The sequence below is a fragment of the Mastomys coucha genome, unplaced genomic scaffold (assembly GCF_008632895.1).
Source record: "Mastomys coucha isolate ucsf_1 unplaced genomic scaffold, UCSF_Mcou_1 pScaffold7, whole genome shotgun sequence".
NCBI lineage: Eukaryota > Metazoa > Chordata > Mammalia > Rodentia > Muridae > Mastomys > Mastomys coucha.
In genome coordinates this window covers 63,814,682-63,833,370 of record NW_022196913.1, presented here as the reverse complement: position 1 = coordinate 63,833,370, position 18,689 = coordinate 63,814,682, and the positions used below count along the sequence as shown (strand labels likewise).

The following is an 18,689-nucleotide window of genomic DNA, read 5'->3' as shown; positions in this document are numbered from 1 at the left end:
TGCTTCCCACTCTGTCACTATCAAGATTTAACTCTTCCTTAGGGAGGAACTTTCTGGTTTCATACCAGGCACGCCTTAACAGTTTTCACCTCTCCTTAAATCCCAGCCCCCAGCTGCCTTTTGTGGCACCCAGGAAGAGCCTGAGGAAACATCCCTGGAGGTTAGAAGACAAGACAGCGCAGAAACCAAAGCTCAGGCTGTCGGAATTGAATCTGAATCCAGTCCCAACACAGGAGAGTTACATAACCTTCTGGGTCTGTTTCCTTACCCTGTAAACCAGATCCTAGGAGCACTTTCCCAAGAGCACTGGCATGAGGCAGACTGGAAGATCCTTCTAAGGAGGGAGGAGGGGCTTTTTATAGAACAAGGGGTGGGACTTTGCCAAAACAAGGTCCTTAGTGGAGCGGTATGGAGACCTGGGGTAAATAGGAACTTTCCTTTCCTTGAGGATGCCAAAGTTTTTCTCACCTCACAGGAGATTCCTCACCAAGATCTCAATCTCAACAGCCTCAAACTCCACAAGCAAAAGAGAGCTGGTCGCCCTCCACCAATGGCTCTTCATAGCCCCGAGCGTGGGGGAGGATCTCACGCTCTTGAGCAGCCATTTTCCTGCCCACTTCTGAGAGGGCAAGAAGGCGGCCCCCCTACACCCCCCATGGAAGCCTCTACACACCTTTGCTTTCTTGGAGTGGATGTCCCTCCATAAAGGGGAGGGTGGATGAGCCTCCTGGACAAGCTGTTAAGAGGAGTCCAGGTCTTCCCCCATCTCTTGAGAAATAAAAATTCATACTGCTTCTTCTAGGTGGAGCTCCTTAACAAGTGGCAAGGCCTCCCCAGTGCTCTGGGTTGGGGAGCCTGTAGCAGGCTTATAGCCTCTACAGGAGATGCTAACCCTTGCTGGCCCGGTGGTCTCTGGCATGGCTTGAAGCTGGCAGTTCACCACCTAGAGCTGGCTCTGTGACTCACACCTCTTTCCTATTATGTGTTTCAGTGTGCAGTGAGTGCTAGGGATCAAACTCAGGGCTCTCATAGATGAAGCAAGCACCTTACCGTCAAGCTGAACCTAGCCTCCTTCTGTTTTGTTTTCTTTCTAATTAAAGTGAATTTATTGTTAAACTTACTATTAAAATCAATTGGCCCATGACAGTTATACACATTTATTCGATATAGTGTTGTATTTAATGAGTGTGTAAAACGTATAAGGTAAGATTACAACAAAATAATTGATATACATGTCACTTAGATATCTATCTTCCCTTGTATTAATAGCATCACCTCTATAGCTATTTTAAAATATTTAATTAATTGTTGCCAACCATGTTACCCAACCCTGATTGCTCAGATTTATCCATCTTATACAGTGGCTCCCCTGTTCATCCTTAAACCATATTCCTCTGAGGGTGTTCACAGCCACTTCCTCTGGAAGGGAGGACATGGTGGGAGTCTTAGCTCTATCACCTGCTATATGACTCGGCTTCTTTGACTGTACTACAAGAGTGGTAATAATAATAATAATAATAATAATAATAATAATAATAATAAGTTTATCATTCATTTTTAATTTTTAAAATACTACTTGGTTTTCATACATTAATACATCTACATGCTTAGAAAATTTGAATACATATCATCTGTTACTACTTGAAAGTTCCTTTTCTATCCTTCTCTACATTAGAATGGAACTTTGGGGGAGATTCTAGAGGGAAGAACTGTGAAACTCCTGAAACAAAATTTTCCTTCTCTTTTGCCACTCCACTGATGTAAGACCTGGCTACACTGCTCGGTGTATGTGTTCTTACATGAATAAGAAGGTAAGAGACATAAGACATCTGGCTTTATCAGGCTCTGCCAAGATGCTTGGAGATCTGTCATGGCTGCCGCGGGCCAGGTCTCCTCCCAGTAAGAGGACAGCCTGTACTTGCAATGCATCGCTGCACCTGAAGCCTGCCCCTTGGCAGCCACCCTGTTCCCGAGTTTAGCAGATTCTGGAATCAAGCTGGCTGGCTGAGTTTTTAAGCTCTCCACACCCTGTGAAGGATGCCAAGGGAGGGCTTCAGAAGGCCACAGAGAAGCTGGGGCACATGGAGAGTCAGAAAAGGATGAGTGGCAGTGTACACACTCATACGTATACACACACATTCACACATACTCATACACACTCATACACACGCATACTTGCACCCACACATGCATACACACACATTCACACACTCATACACAGGCACATTTGCACCCACACATGCATACACACACATTCACACACTCACACACAGGCACATTTGCAACCACATATGCAGACACTCACATGCATACACACATGTATACACACATATGTACATGCACACACACATGCATATGCACTTACACCCATATACATTCACACCCCCACTTGAATATACACACTCATACATACACACTTATTGCACTCATGCACACATGCATACACACAGGCACATACATTCATATCCTCACACAGTCACAGCCGCACATACTCACACTTACATATACATACTCCCCCCCCACATTTGTGCACATATACACAGACTAACACACACATACTCATGCACATACACTCCCACACACCTTCACATTCACACACAGAACATGCATACACTAATATACACTCACACATATGTACTCACACCCGCATGCTCATACACACACACTCAGACCCATGATAAACAGACACTCACACACAGTCATTCACAGAGCATGCACACACACACACACACACACACACACACACACACATCCCAGTCTGAACATGCAGATGCACTTGACTTCATGCAGATAATTGCAGGTGGATTTATTTTGCTAGGATATTTAAGAAGGACCATTTTTGGATTAAGGAAGAGCCTGGGGAATGGTGAAAACATTTTTTTTTTATAGGAACAACCAAGGTGATGTCTTCTCTTCACTTTACCTTAGCTCGAACAACATGAAGTATGGAATCTGCCACTATCCTGTCTTTCACCCACAATGAAAACTTTGCTAACACAGGATAATGGGTTAGGATTGTCTCTCTCTACTTTGAATTTTCCATGTGCTCCTGGTCTCACCTGGCATCCCTTCCTACACACATCTGTAGGGAAAGCAGAAGTCCAGCCCAGGCAGGAACTGAACAGGATGTGTAACAAAGACAGAGACCATAAGAATGGTCTAGACACCAGCAACCCACACAGCCAGTTCTGAAAGCACTGTCCCCTTCATCTATTCCTCCTGGGACTTACTGATTACTAAGCCCACGGTGTGACTCTTGCAGCAACATGTGAAGCTGTCTGGGGATGACTTCTGTGTGGCACCCCAGGCAGCAGCCTGGGGCGTGAGGGAGGTCAGGGAGGACTTTGTGTGACCATTACACAGAAATGCCACTCACTGGGATTTCGGATCCTTAAATCGAAGTAAATAGGAAACTGTGGCAGAACTAGTGGGTTGTGGGAACAAAAGTTACTTATAACTTCCACTCTAAACTCATTCTTGGGATGTATGCCATGTTGCCTTCTCAGGTGGGGAATGGAAGGCCAGGAAGGGAAGGTTTGCTACCTTCATATTTTGTTTTTCCCAGGCTTTAACTCTCTACTGACATACACGGAATGTTCAGGCTCATACTTCAAAGATGCCAGCCCATGTTTAAAAGAAAGGAACACATAGAAAAGACTGTAAGAGACTTGAGACGGAGGCAGTAGGGGGCAAGGTTCCTGAGCAAGATAGGCTGAAGACTCACTCAGGAACCCCATGGTGCTGAGGGAGAAGGAGAAGCCATGTTCTCTTGTACACACTGGGACACGGGTGCCCCACCCTGATGACTTACATGTAAGATCCATTTTATTTCCTTATCTGCCTAATGCAAATGAAGGCATTATTTGCTTTCTTCCATGTCATGCTGTGTCTATAGGACTCCCTGTATGCTTCTGTCTAGACAGTGACAGGATGGAGACATCCACCAGGGGTCCCCACCAAGGTGATAAACAGCCCCAAGTCATGTTATCAATCTCATCTCTTCTTGGGATCCTGTTAATGGCTGAGTTGGTCACCAGTAGAATTTTTCTAACAGAGTTTGTGCATGGTACACCATGGCAACCCATGCTACCTCAGTATAAACAGTCGCTCAGAAGACTCGACTCACATATCCCAGAGCTGAGTGCCAGCTTCATGTGTGTCTGGAGAGAGGCCACCCTGTAGACACACAGTCTGGAGGAAGGAGAAATGTGCTCTTCCTTTCCCTCTACTTCTCTGTGTCACGTGTGGGCGTCACCAAGGAATGCTCCAATGAAAGGCCTGGGCTTCCCTTTACTTTTCCCGGGGAGCTTCCCATCCTCTCCCTGGTTATCTGATCAGTCCTTCCGCCCTCTTCTCAAGCCCAGGTTGGCTCCTCCCCCTCGGTAGGCCCAGGTTGGCTCCTCCCCCTCACCACACCCAGGTTGGCTCCTCCCCCTCACCACACCCAGGTTGGCTCCTCCCCTCACTAAGCCCAGGTTGGCTCCTCCCCCTCGCTAAGCCCAGGTTGGCTCCTCCCCCTCACCACGCCCAGGTTGGTTCCTCCCCCCGCACTATACCTAAGGAACTTGTTGAGATCCCCGTGCTTCATGTACTCAAAGACCATGATGAGTGGGTCACCCTCCACACAGACACCATAGAACTTGACAATGTGCTCGTGCTGGAGGTTGGTCAGCAGCTCAGCTTCGCGATGAAAGTCCTTGCGTGCGTTGTCGCTGGCGTCCTTCAGCGTCTGTCAAAATGGAGACATCAAAGAGAAGGCTGTTTGTATAAGGAATTCCACCAGTGAGTCCTGAGGATTCTAGAAGGGATGAGCGTGTATCTAATTAGTTACATAAAATGTCAGGAAGCACCGTGATTCCCGAGGAAGTACTGTTTGTGCCTGTGAGGCCTTGTCCTCATGGGTGCACAGAGGTCCGGAGCTTTCGGAGCAGTCTGCTAACTGCATTCTCATTGAGTTACAAGGGAGCCTACCTTATGGGCTTTACCCTTCTTACCTTGGTCTGGCCCAATGGTCACCACAGTGTCTGCCAGTTCGTGTCAGCCTGAATGTCACTTCGTGGTGCCTGCTGAAATTTCTATGGTACTGGGTACACTTCTCTACTCAGATAACCCTTGAAAATGTTTTTTTCCTTAATTTTTATCTATGTAGATGTATTTGCATACAGCAATAAGTGCATGCATGTGTGTGTCCATGCCCGTGTGTGTGTGTGTGTGTGTGTGTGTATGTGCCCACAGAGGGTAGAGGTGCTGGACCCTATGGAACCGGAGTTACAGGCAGTTGTCAGGCACATGAAGTGGCTGCTGGGAACTGAACTTGGATCCTCAGAAAGAGCTCGATGTCATAGTCTTAACCACTGAGCCATCCTCCAGCCCCTGCTCATGTGACTCTTTAAATAATAAATCCCAAAGAGATCTCATAGGAAAACACAGGGAAGCTTGGTAGTCCCAGCCTCCGGCTGCAGTCAGGATCATGTTCCGTCTTTATGCGATACCCTAAAGGCTTTCCCCAGCCCATTCCCCTGTACACTGAGAAACGTCCCATCCCTTCAGCTGCGCGATGGTCAGCCAGTCACATTGAGAAGATAAGGGTGATCAGAAACACACCAGCAGAACCAACATGAGTACAGGTGAGGTGCACAGAGCCTCGTAGGAAGAAGCATGAAGAGGTGATAGAACCACATGACAATCATGGGGTCCAGGCTGGGGTGAGAAGCATGACGCCCATGAGATGTGTTCTATGGAGTCCTAGTCCTCTGCTTGTGGCCAGGGTCATAGATGTAGACTCCATTGTCACATAGTGTCACTAAGCCAGGGCTATGGCAGAAACAAAGATGAACTGAGCTGGTCTTGGTGGCACATACAGTTTAGGCCAGAGGCAGCAAGTATGGAGAAGTGTGTGTTACAGCTTGCCAGGCACTTATGAAAACTTAGACTTAACTCCCAGAATCACAAGAGGAAGAGCGGCCATGGCCCCTGATCTTGACCCAGGTGATTATGAGCAAACACGTAGAAATGACACTTCTACAATGAACTATAGATCTAGCACCTCAAGTGGACCACATTCCCCGTGTCTCTGCTTGTCCATCCTTTGGCATTGCTTCCCTGAGGCCTACAGTCCAGGACTACCACGTGTAATGCTCACAGCTGCTCAGATAACAATGGCTGCTGCCTCCCCTCCCACCCCTGCACAAACCCTCCCCTTTGCCTGGACTGCTCTCTTGGGTGTGGCTGAACAATGCCCTGCCCCAAACCCCAGAATGTGCGCATGTTACCGTCCATAGTAAAAGGGATTCTGCAGATGATCAGAGCACAGATCTCCATATGCGGGGATGAGCCCGGATTGCTTGGGTGAGCCCCGTGCCTAACAAAGGCCCTTGTCAGATACAAAGAAAGAAATTAGATGGCATAGAAGATGCTACAAGGAAGGCTTTGAAAATGGAAGAAGGGATCGGTGGGTGTGGCCGGGAAAAGCTTAGGGGGTTAGGCGTGGGGAAAATGTAAATTATCTCTGACTTAGAACTTCCTGAAGGAAGAGGCTCTGCTGGTACCCTCACTATAGCTGAGGAAAACTAATTTGGACTGTGGAGATATTTGTGTATATTTGCTGTGTGACAGCAGTCCTAGTTAACTAAAACATCTTGCTGACAGCTCTTCGCAGCTCTGAGGAGGGTGGCTGACTCTTTCTGCTGTCCCAGCTCAACAGAAGCCTCATTTAGATACATGGCCAACCTGTAGGGCACCGAGTGAAACCCGAGTCAATCTGTCATTGGATGCAAGGCTCCTCCTGAGCACAGTGTCACTCTGAGTGGAATTGCTAACAGCGGTGTCTTTTGTGCTTTCTCAGGCTTTGGGAGCACGTCTCTCATTCTTGAGGCAAGGGTGCTAGTCACCACAAAGTCCACCACAGGCTTAGTTTTCAACTTTGTTTGCATCAAAGTGGTCATTCATGGTTTACACAAGGGAGTGTCCGTGAGGATCTGAGCTTCCCAGGCCTTCTGAAGGAAGCAGCGGCAGGAGGCAGGGCTGTCAGAGACCGTGTCTCCAGAGCTGGCTGCTTCCCTCACTAAAGCTCCGAATCAGCACTCATTGTGCTCCATGGAGTTGTGACCCTACTCAAGGAGACAGAAATCACAGGTGTTGCTTCCATTAGACCAGAGACGGTGTCATCTTAGGGGAAGCTGTGAAGTGGCCCTTCACTGTCCCCTCAAGCACCATGGGCTCTGCCTGGAAATGGGAGAAGATTTGGATCATGGAGTGCTCAGAGAGGCCGGAAATCTCCGATGGCCATTGCCATGGAAACAGCACATTTCTTCACGTGATAACGAAATGAACACTAGCGGAGAATTAGGGTGATCCTGGGAATCAGAAGAAGCTGAGCTTGCCGTATGTATCCCCTCTGCTTCCCAGGTATATCTAGCTGGGCCCAGACTAAACATCTTTCTGTCACAGAGGCAGGTGCCATCACAGCCAGGGAAAACACAGACCCTCCCATTCTTTGCCTCCGCCTTACATTTTGGTCTAGGGTATTGTGTCTGTCTATTCACCAACTTATCAGCATCTGCTTACCAGTGTTAAGCAAGTAGAGAACCCTGAAGTCCAAGGTCTGCGCTCAGTAGGGATTACAGGGTGTGGCACAGAAGCAAAAGGTGAGCAGACATCTTGAAAAGTACCACGTTGACCCACATAAAGGTGTGAAAGGAGAGGCCAAGAGGAGCAAGCAGGTGATAAAGCTTGCTTTTAAGTTGGGAGGGCTGCCCAATGCACCCTAGAGACACAGCCTCTCCTCCTTCTAGCAATGCTCCAATGGTGTCCAAGTGGAAAAGGTTCTAGGTTAGAACTGAGAGTCCCAGGTTCAAATCCTGACCACACCCTGCTCCTCTAGGGACCCCATTTTACTCTCCACTTCTTAGAGGCGCTGGAAGGTTGCTCCCCAAGATCCTTTATCTAAAGTCCTTGATTTGAATTGAACCTGAGACCAGGTCTCCCGTGTTCAGTTTCCTCATACCAGGGTCTACAAAAGATAAAAGGTGAGCAGGTACCCATTGGTGCCTGCTTACGGCAGGAGAATGGCACTTCTGAAGAGGTCATCACCTAAGGGCCCGAGTGCTAGGAACAGCAGGCTGTGTGTGGAGGTGTAGTGCTTGGCCCATGCTCTCCCAGAGACTTCGTCATTTGATTCAGACCCTGCTACAATTCATGGGGAAGCTTGTGCCCAAAGCCTTGTGTTTCTCATGTGCCTAGAAAAGGGGCTCATCCTTCTAGGTGTTTGTCATGTGGCATAGACAAATCATGCAGAAAAGCTTTTTGAGCAAGCTCTAATTATGTCTTGTTGATTTAAGAAAGCTAGAGAGAAAGACATAGCCTCAGATAGGGACACACACACACACACACAGTGAGACAGAGGGAGACAGAGACAGAGAGATACCAAGAGACAGAGTGATTCACAGGGGAGGAGAGAGAATGGGAGGAAGGAAAGAGAAAAAGAGAGGGGAAAACAGAGAGGGAAGGGGGGAGGAGAGGGGAGAGGAGAGGAGGAAGGGGATGGGAGAAGAAGAAGAAGAAGAAGAAGAAGAAGAAGAAGAAGAAGAAGAAGAAGAAGAAGAAGAAGAAGAAGAAGAGGAGGAGGAGGAGGAGGAGGAGGAGGAGGAAGAGGAGGAGGAAGAGGAAGAGGCAGAGGCAGAAGCACCAAGGTGAAGCAAGAGGAGGACCGAATCTTCTCTGGGAAAGAAACAACCTGAAGATTTTAATAAGAATCCGGTACCTCCATGCTTCCAGTGGGGACTCTTAGTGCAATGTCAAAAACTGCAGTTCAGTCACATTTTTGGAACCAAAAACGATTTTACTATTCATGGACCAAATGCACCCTGCAAACCTGGCACCCTCCTGTGTGCCCATCCATTTTTGCATGGTGGGCCCTTTCTTTGAAATTATGATTCAATTCTATTTTAAGAGATTTTGGGAAATACAGCAGTAACAACTTGGGCAAAATTGCAATTTTGGCGCTAAAAGGATAGGATTTTTGTGGGGATAGAATCTGGGCCAGACAGCAATCAGGAGCTAGAAGATTCTGCATGGAACATGTTTATAAATATCACCTGTCTCTGCACCATGTCTGATTGTCATTGTTCTTGGTTATGGGAGGCTTGGCTGGCTGCAGAGCGCCTGTCAACGGGAGAGCAGTAGGGTGGGGTCCAGCTCACCGTTGGAGTCCTCGGGACTTCAGCCACATTTAACTGTCACCCTTTGGAGTCCTCAGGACTTCAGCCACATTTGACTGACTCCTTTGCTCAGTCACCATACATTCCGGTTCCCTTTCTCCTGTCTGCCTTACAGTGTTGTTTCTTCTTTTTCCTGATGTTTTTTTTTTTCCTTTTGATATGCTAAGACAGGGGTCATCTCTGACTCCAGCAGGAGGCCTCATTCAGGGCTAAGGCAAGACTGCCTGGTGCATGAACAGAGTCAGAGCTGGCATGGTGGAGTAGCAGGCAAACTATTTCAGCACGGAAAATATGACACCACTGAAGTGAAATGCAAGTGGAGGATAGGGGAGAAGAGGAAAATTCACTTCAAAGGATAAAGCAGAAACTTCAAACCAGTGGGAAGCCAGCTCAGAATGACCTATCTGGATGCCCGTATGACAGTGTGCCTCGCCAAACTAAAAGCTGAGAGTCTTAGAGGTCTAGGTGTCTTAAGGAAAGACACGATCAAAACAGATCTTTTAACAGTGCAGATCACAAACTCTTCTCAGACTTGAGAGATCACAGAAGCTTTGGTAAAGACAGATTATGAAAGAGATTATTATTTCCCATGCTCACTAACAACGCTTGAAATACAGACAGAAATAAGGACAATCCCAGGCTGAACATGAAGGGTCATGGGGATGTTTGGTTAATGTGCCAAAGGTCCTTGGGTCAAGATCTACTGTTCACAGAAAACCTTTACTCTCCCAATATCTTGTAGCCCTGCCTTATCTAACAGAGTAGACTCTAGTTATGCCACCAGTTATCATTTTAAATGTTGTTATTTTAAATTGTGATGTGCTTTAGTTGAAAAACAAAACACAGAATTCTGGAAACTTGACACAAAGTTTGAAATATCTCACTGATATTTCATCTTAACATGTTGACATGATATAATATGTTGAATATTATAGATTAATATTTTAATTTTACTTTTCTAATGTATCTATCAGGAAATTTTTTGTGGCTTGGGTTATCCTGCTAGGAACTGCCCTGTTTTACAAAAGCCACTCTGCAGCCTATTGATAGGGCATGCCACATCTTGGGTAGAACATAGAAGGCATTTCAAAGGTGTGGAGTTGTGATAAAACTAAGGCAGACACCTTTCTTACAGGGTTGCCACAGTCAACAGCCAGCCAAACACACAAGTCTTAGCCATGATTTAAAAAACAAGAAAAAGAAAAGAGGTTCTTCTCTTAAAAGAAGGGTAAAGGCAGCTGCCATCAACTGCATACAAGGTGGACTCTGGAGAGGCTCGGTGTAATAAACTCAGAGAAAGAAAGAACTCAGTACAAATAAAATCTTAGCGATGACATAGTAGGTAGGTCCCAGAGATCCCTAGAAAGAAAAGGCGAAATAATTATACAAAGGTGCTAGCATTCACTGTACAATGTGCTCTCTGTACTAGAAACAAGTAATACATATGCCAACTCTATCAACTGTCCGTAGATGGCCTTTGAAAGAACTTTAATCGTGTGCTAAGTGACAGTCTCAAACACAAGAGTCACGGCCAGGTTGTTAACTATTGCTATCTTTATTTTCTCAGCATCTCTGGCTATTAGGGAGCAAATGTAACAAAGAGAGGCATTGAGTTAGATTCTAACACACATGCTATAAAAGACTCCGTGATCTGGGAGATAAAATTGATGCCTGCATGTCACATCAACTTACATAATAGGAAATATTGACCCATGGAGACAGAAAACAAGGTTAGAGACCATCATCAGAAAATAAACATCAAATGGGAGATGAAGTCAGAAGTTAAGCACAGTATGGTCAACTCAAAGTGTGTGCAGGCTCTGAACACACTGGCATATCACTGGGAGTCAGTTCACCAGACATGAAGGAGCTGGTGGCTCAGCATGGACCCTGGCTTAACAGTGAGTCAGTCTATCATGTACCAGTAAATTAAAAGGGTGCCTGGTTATTTCAGTTCATACATCCAAGAGATGCAGAGGCATGAAGCGAATCCTCAATCTGTGTTTGATGCCAGAGGAGTTCTCTTTGGAGAAAGATAACTGGAACCCCTGGTGTGTGTGTGTGTGTGTGTGTGTGTGTGTGTGTGTGTGTGTGTGTGTAGAAGCTGGAGTTTGTTGTCCTTTAGGCTACAGCCCAAGTTTGATTTCCAATTAGAGGGAACTATCCTGGTTTGACTCTCATGTCTCTGGGAACAGATGATTAAATTGGAGATCACCCAGAAAACAGTCACCAAAGTGACCAACAAGACAAAACTATGTCTGATCAAGGGCTGATAATTAAAGTTCCTAAGAAACATCTTAGTGGAGTTCTTTAGCAAGTGGAGTGCATAAGGGCTTCTTATAGGAAATCCCTGCTTTCTATCTTATGAGTGCACTGGAGCATGTATGCACACACATGTGTGGAGCATGCGCACATACACATACACACCACACACACACACACACACACACAAACATATGCACCCAGCCAGACACACATACATACACATACATGGACACACATGGACACAGATACATGCATGTATACACATACAGACACACACACACATATACACATGTGCATGTATTCACACACAAACATGCACACATATATACATATGTACATACATACACACATACACACAGAGACACATATATGCCCACACAGACACATACACACATGCATACACACATATGCATGCAAATGTGTGCACACATACAGACACACACACACATCAAGAGGAATAAAGAACTACCAAGTAATATCTGGATAACAAAGACGGCCAAACTTAGGCAAACCGTCATTCAAAGCTCTGTGATTTCTGTTCCAGGAGCCCAGTGAAGAACTGACAAACAGCGTTTTCCGCAGCCTGAGTCCCATTAAAACACACAAATGATCTTTCAGGGAACTATTGACAAATGTCCTTAAATACAACAATTCTTCATAAATTTCCATCTTGTGGAGACAAAGGTTTCACGTGTCAGTTTAAATGGGGGGAAAAAGGTAGAAAAGGAGCCCAGGGAGAGGGAAGAGCAGGAGCAGGGCCTCCTGATGTGTCAGGAAGTAAAGGAGGGCATGATAAGTGTAATGAGAAAGAAGGAAAAGAAGAAAGCTGTGATCTGTCTCAGAAAGGAACCTGCTGGGTGGAGAAATGGAGGCTAGGAACTCTGTGTCCGCTCACCTATGAACCTTTCGACCGCTTCAGGATGGGAGAGAATGAGCCTTTACCTCTTGTCCTTCAACTCCTTATACACATTTGGAGATAAATAACCTTAGTTGCTTCTTTTCCTGAAAGTGGACCTCTTTGGTACCGCTGGCCACCTTGGATGACTAAACTATAGGCAGATGTTGTGGCATGCAGACTAATGGATTCTATAGACGACTGGTTGAGGAAACTGATCCCCAAATTCCTCTCCCCAAGAAATCCTAGAGGCAGTGCAACCAGTTGTTGGTGTGTTTCTACCAGTCAAACATCAGTGAGCAATGAAGGCAAGGGAGCACAGGCAAGAGAGGACTGGAAGCCAGAGGGGCCTTGGTGCCTCTGCTGGAGGCAGAGAAAGGCCGTCACAAGGACTTCCTCAGATCATGAGGAAGCCACAAAGACTTCCTCAGATCATGAGGAAGCTTATGGATCCCAAATGGACCAATCATAGTAAAAACTGACTCCGGCTTCACGTTGGAGATGACTGTCTCTTGTATTTTGCCCCACAGATCTCTTTCTAAGACTATATAGTAAAGCGTCTCTGACATTTCCCCTGGCAACCTATATTTTTCTCATCTTCAGTCCATGTGCATTGTTAAGGCTGACTCCACTGTCCATTTCTACAGATGAACGTGTGACTCATGTGCAGGTAATCAGAATATTTTGTTATGACCTAACTGAAGACAAGCCAGTGAAAAGATCAACCTTTGCTACAGCCTGAAGTGAACCTGTCTGAAAATGAAGTCAGTGTTAAAAAAGAGCAAGCCAGGAGATGGACAGAGAGCATCAGGAGGCACTGGTTGGCCTTCTGAAGCCATCGGTGCCTGAAGCCAGGTTAACAGTGGCAAGGCTTTCTAGTGGTGTGGCATTCTAGAGCACCGTCCCTGTCCCTTCTGGTTAGGTCAGCTTGACTTGGGTTTCCAAGGATCCTTGTGTTCTTTTTAGGAAGGTCAGTTACAAAGTATGAGGTTTGCTTGCATTTCCCTGAAGTCAAAACTCTCCTGGGAATCCAGTTTTCCACCCCTATTTATTCCCTGACTTTAAACTTTTATTTGTATAGATAAGAAAGTGCCTCCTGTCCTTGCATATAAGATTTACTTCATTTGTACATTTTGAGAAGCACTATCATATTAAATTTCCTCAGGTTGGCTTGTCAGAGCACACATGGAACTTAACAAATAAAAATGTGGCCACAACGAACGCAGGCTGGGCTCTTGTCCCAGCTGTGACATCAAATGACGTCCACGCAAGCTGTTTGGCCTTGAGTGGATTGCCACCGATCTCTGGATTTCTGGGTTTTTCTTTGTTAGTTCACTTTTATTTTCTTTTGGGTGTTGGATTCCCCAAGAGTGGAATTGCAGATGATTGTGAGTCACCATGTAGCTACTGGAGATGGAACACAGGTCCTCTGTAACAGCAGCCTGTGCTCTGAAACACTGCTTCCTCAAGACCTCTGGATTTCTGTTTGTTTTTTAAAATGTTAGCTAAAGAATATCGGTAACGGCAGTCCATATCTACATCAATAACTACTCATCCATGTTTCCCTTTCTTTTTTGAGACAGGGTCTTATGTAGCCTACTTGGTTTCAAAGTCCCTACGGGGCTGAAGACAGCCTTCAGTACTGGACCCTTCTACTACCTGTATCTGCCAAGTGCAGAGATGGTCAAGTGTGTGCCACCATACCTAGCTTATTCAACCATTTCTAAAATGATTTCTAATTACATTAGATTATCAGTGTTACATGTATGTCCTTCAGCTGTGACCAGCAGTGTTTCATGAAGCCACTTTGTTGTCCAGAGATAAATGCCGGTGGTCGGCTCTAGCACATCAGAATTCTATTTCCTCAGTCTGTTCCCACCCACTCCCCTACTACCATCTCCTCAATTCATTCAATGAGCGTTTCTTTTCTGAATCATATGGCACATTAGGCGACATACTCAAAATCATGGCTCCCCCAAGGAGAGTGTGACTGACACCCTAAAGGAGGTCATAGACATGCAGTGTCACTCATTGAGTAAACACACTGATGCATAATTTTAAACCTTGACAGTGCTGTAAAGACCAATTCAAGATGCCCTGGCAGCATGCAACATGGAGTCTGATGTGGTGGGGGCTAAGAAAGGACAGGCCTTCCAAAGAGACCCATGAGCTGAGACCCTTGAACTGGGGGGTTGAGTAAGGACTGGGCACTGTGGCCGATGCTGTGCTGGGCCTGGGTGAAAGTGCAGTTGGTAAGTTAGTAAGTTTCTGAACTCTCAGTGGAGAAAAATACCATTATTTCCTCTGTGGGGAAGAAGAAATTTAGAGACTTTAAAAGTATAAAACTTATGTCTTCTCTCAGCAAAGTGTCTGCTGAACCCACCCAGCAGCCCACTACGTGTGCTAGGACTCCACCTACGTGTGTCTCTAACTCTTTTAACGCAATACCTTGAGAGAATCGTTTGGCATCCCTGGGTCTTCGATTTGTCATCCATAAAACTCGAGGCTAGGGTTTTATGTATATGATTTTAAAGGTCTTTCTCAAATTCAGCACTCCTTGGTTCTAGAAATAAACTGGAGTTAGCCAGGGAGAGGTGCCAGTCCTACAAAGCAGACTTGTGGCTTTATTTGAACCCCCCCCTCCAAAATCATCTTGCATTCATAGTACAAGAAAAAAGGTTGTAGAAAGAGTAGTTATTGAAATACATGTTAGATGGAGCCAAAAATAGCTGATGCATCAACAGTTAATGCAAGGGAAACTGCGATGGAGCGTTTCCCTGGCAACCAAGTAACCCAAAGGTAAAGTAACTGGATTTGATCAAAGACTTGTTTCTTCACTTCTCTCATATGTATGTATATATGTATGTATGTATGTATGTATGTATGTATGTATGTATCATTATTATTATTATTACTATTATTCAGTGTAAATAAGAAAATGGCTGAAAAATCCATTTCACTGAGAAACAAAGGTCATCCAAATAATGAAGAAAAGAGCAGTCCAGCTAAATCCAAGCAAGCAGATGCTTTGGCAAGAGAGAGAGGCATCATCAGCCTGTGTGCCCTTGAAGGCATGCATGCACATGGCCTGGAACACTGGGTCCTTCAACCTCCTCAAGTATTCGGGAGCATCAACACTAAAAGTCACCTGAATCTGACATCTGTCAATCTGCTCAGAGAGCTTCGGATTGCAACCCAAAGTCAGCTCTTTCCAGAGAGAGGGAAAAAGGACAATGGCTGCAGTTGCTTAGTATGCATAGTCAATGCTGCAGGGGTTGCTAAGCAACTGCAGAAAGGCTGTCAAGCATCCCTGGGCACATCCAATGGAATAGGAGCAACCCAAGCTACTCCAGAGTTGTGAGAGGCTGTGCAGTCATGGAAGATGTGTTCAATTTGACATTGCTTAAAAGAAAAAAGAAAAAGAAAAAGAAACACAAAACATAAATCCGTTTCTTACGGTCAGAGCAGAATGATGGACATTTTCCTCCAAGATTAATTTAGTTTTGAATACATTTTTCAGTTGGACCAAAGCCCTAGACATGAGTACACCTAGGTTGCCAAGAGGTTCTGTGCAAGGTATGCAAATTATTCTGATCTGATTCACCCTGGAGCTCATGAAGATACAACCTCTGCATTCCAGGGAGCTGACATGGTTCCCTGATGGAAGCTTGAGTTATAGTGGGCAAGCTTTTGCATTAGCAAACATTCAAACTCAAGGTTACTGCTATGAAGCTCCTCGGGTCTGTGGTCATGGAGCAAGAGTGGTGTTTTAATCGATGGTTTCTTTGTCCTTCTTCTCCGAGATGACATTCTCATTTGAACTCAGAGAAGACTGGCAAAGAGAGGTCAGGATTTGACAAAGGGTCAAGTACTTTTTCTCTGCCACACCCTGCCACAGCACTGTTTAATGAGTGAACATTTATCACAGCTCACTAATTTTCAGAAACATGCTTGGTAAAACCAGAAGGTAACATGAATGAATGGATGGTAGGTGACTGAAAGAATCTGAGCTCAAGTTGGAACTTCAGCAAGAGGAAAGTCTACTGGGCAAAGTTAATGAGATACAGGAATGAGTTGGAGTGTGCTGTGGACAGGAAAGCATGGTTGACGGTCTTCTAAAGCCCAGTCAAGGTTGGGCAGGGGTGGGTGAGGACCTACGGGAGCATCATTACCATCTGTCCATCCCTAGGCATTAGTAGTCTGGGCCACTCCAGTACAAGTTGCAAAGGTCCCAGATTTGACCACACAGTACCTTTCCATTTAGGGCATTGCTGAAGTTCAGGGAAGTCAACACAGGGTGGGATGCGAGGGTACAGTTATTGAGAACTCTCTGGGATGATGCCCACTTGCCTGACCAGGGTCTCTCAGCTATTCCCACGCTGTCATCCAGAATCTCCTGATCACCCATCCTTTTCACATACTCAGAGGTCACATGTACCCCACTGTAAAGTGAACTCAGTTTTAAAGCCTTGGCTTGGCTTCCTGAGGGGCCTACAAATAGAGTTTAAAACGTGGACACAGGTCTCCATCTTTCTAGTCTGATATAGATGGCTTAGCTAGGGGTAAACACCCAGTCTGAACATGTGCTCATCAGTAAAATTGCAGAAATAACAACACCTTTGGTCTCATTCATGCACAAAGGTAAAGAAGATTAAAGGCAAAAAAAAAGTAGAAACTAGAGATAAGACACTACCAAATGTCTTGAATATGCTATGCTGAAAAAAAAAAAAAAACAACTGGAAAACTTTGTCAAGAGATGGAAGGAAGGAGGCAGGAAGAAGAATTAATGACCTCCAGCTACCACTGGTCCTTCTGTGGCAGCTTCTAACCCAGCCTCATGGCTCTTTAGAATAGCCCTCTTCTCCCTCTTCTTTCTCAACCTCCATCATTTTCCTTTGTTGGAGAGATGATGTGTATTTGTCACACTGGTAATTCCTAGAACCATCGGTTCTTTACTCATCGAAATCTGTAGCTCTTAAGGGTTTTCCAGGAGTTTATAAGCACCATGCTACTCTGGGTAGGGCTTATTAAAAATTTTCATATCATGAGGAAAGAAAATTTACAGTGTTTCTAGCTGGAATAATTTTAACAAAACTGTCTGGTGTTTTAGAATAGGTGACTTTAAGAATAATTTTATTCTCTTAGCTATCCATGTGCATGTAATATAATAAAGCCTGGTATTATAGTGGGTTATGCACCTGATTTCTTAAGGGAATAAAATGTTGCCTAGGCTATAATGATTAAATAAATATGATTCATGCAAATGGTCCCTGTTTGGCAGAAACATGATTCAACAACAACAATAACTCAGCGATCTTTCATTAACCCAAGAGGTTGAGTTTTATTACATTAGCCACATCCACATCCATTTGACACTTAACTCATTTTACAATTGTAGGACCTTTTTAATGATTGGTATTCATATATCAAAAATACTTTGGCAAGTTTTCAAAAAATATATAATGCATGTTTCAAAGATCTGCTGAAATCCACTGGGGCATTTTTATTAAGCTCCACAAAGCTCAATAGAAAAGAATCCTTTTCAATGCTATTGTTTATCTTATTGAAGAACAGGACTCTTGGTTTGTTTTTTTGTTTTTGTTTTAGCTTTTTGTTTTTTGTTTTTTTTAGTTTCTGGGGGCATGACTATGATGAAGGATTTTGAGATTTCTTTGTTTTGTAGAAACCCTACATTATGGTGGTGAAATCTATAGGTGATGCCACCAAACTCTGGGTGAAATCGTGTCTGTGCTGTTAGAAAACATCCAGTGGCTTCAGACAGTTGGAAGGGACACAGATGGGTGGTCTATAGGAAAGACCAATGCAATGGAGTCAGGGACACAGATGGGTGGTCTATAGGAAAGACCAATGCAATGGAGTCAGGAACACAGATGGGTGGTCTATAGGAAAGACCAATGCAATGGAGTCAATAATCTTTCAGACAGCTGGAAGGGACACAGATGGATAGTCTATAGGAAGGGTCAATGCAATGAAGTCAGGGACACAGATGGATGGTCTATAGGAAGGACCAATGCAATGGAATCTAGAATCTAGAAAATGCAAAAGTCCCATGTTGTGGAGTCACTAGCATCCAGAGGATGAAGAGAGGAGCTTGCACTGTAGCTTAGCTGGCTGAACTCTCTACGGTCCCATTGACCTGGATCTAGAATTTTCTAACTATAACTTTGAAAAGTAGCCTGGACAGTCTGTCAGGGTTAGTGTTCTGAGCAGACCTTAGGCACAAAGCTCTGCAGCCAGTCTCACAACACACAGAGAAAGCCACACTCCCAGGTGATCTAACAAGCCCAGGA

The 18,689-nt window shown here is 45.0% G+C and overlaps 1 protein-coding gene across 6 annotated transcripts in view; it reads right to left on the bottom strand.

The window, feature by feature from the left end:
- The window catches only part of Ntrk2 (neurotrophic receptor tyrosine kinase 2), a 331,243-nt gene that overhangs the window by 63,501 nt on the left and 249,053 nt on the right, over window positions 1-18,689 (bottom strand). For all 6 annotated transcript variants that reach the window (XM_031359018.1, XM_031359015.1, XM_031359013.1 and 3 more), the window contains one exon: window positions 4,557-4,729. In XM_031359018.1, coding sequence (XP_031214878.1) covers window positions 4,557-4,729 — 173 coding nt within the window. The remainder of the gene's footprint in view (window positions 1-4,556; window positions 4,730-18,689) is intronic.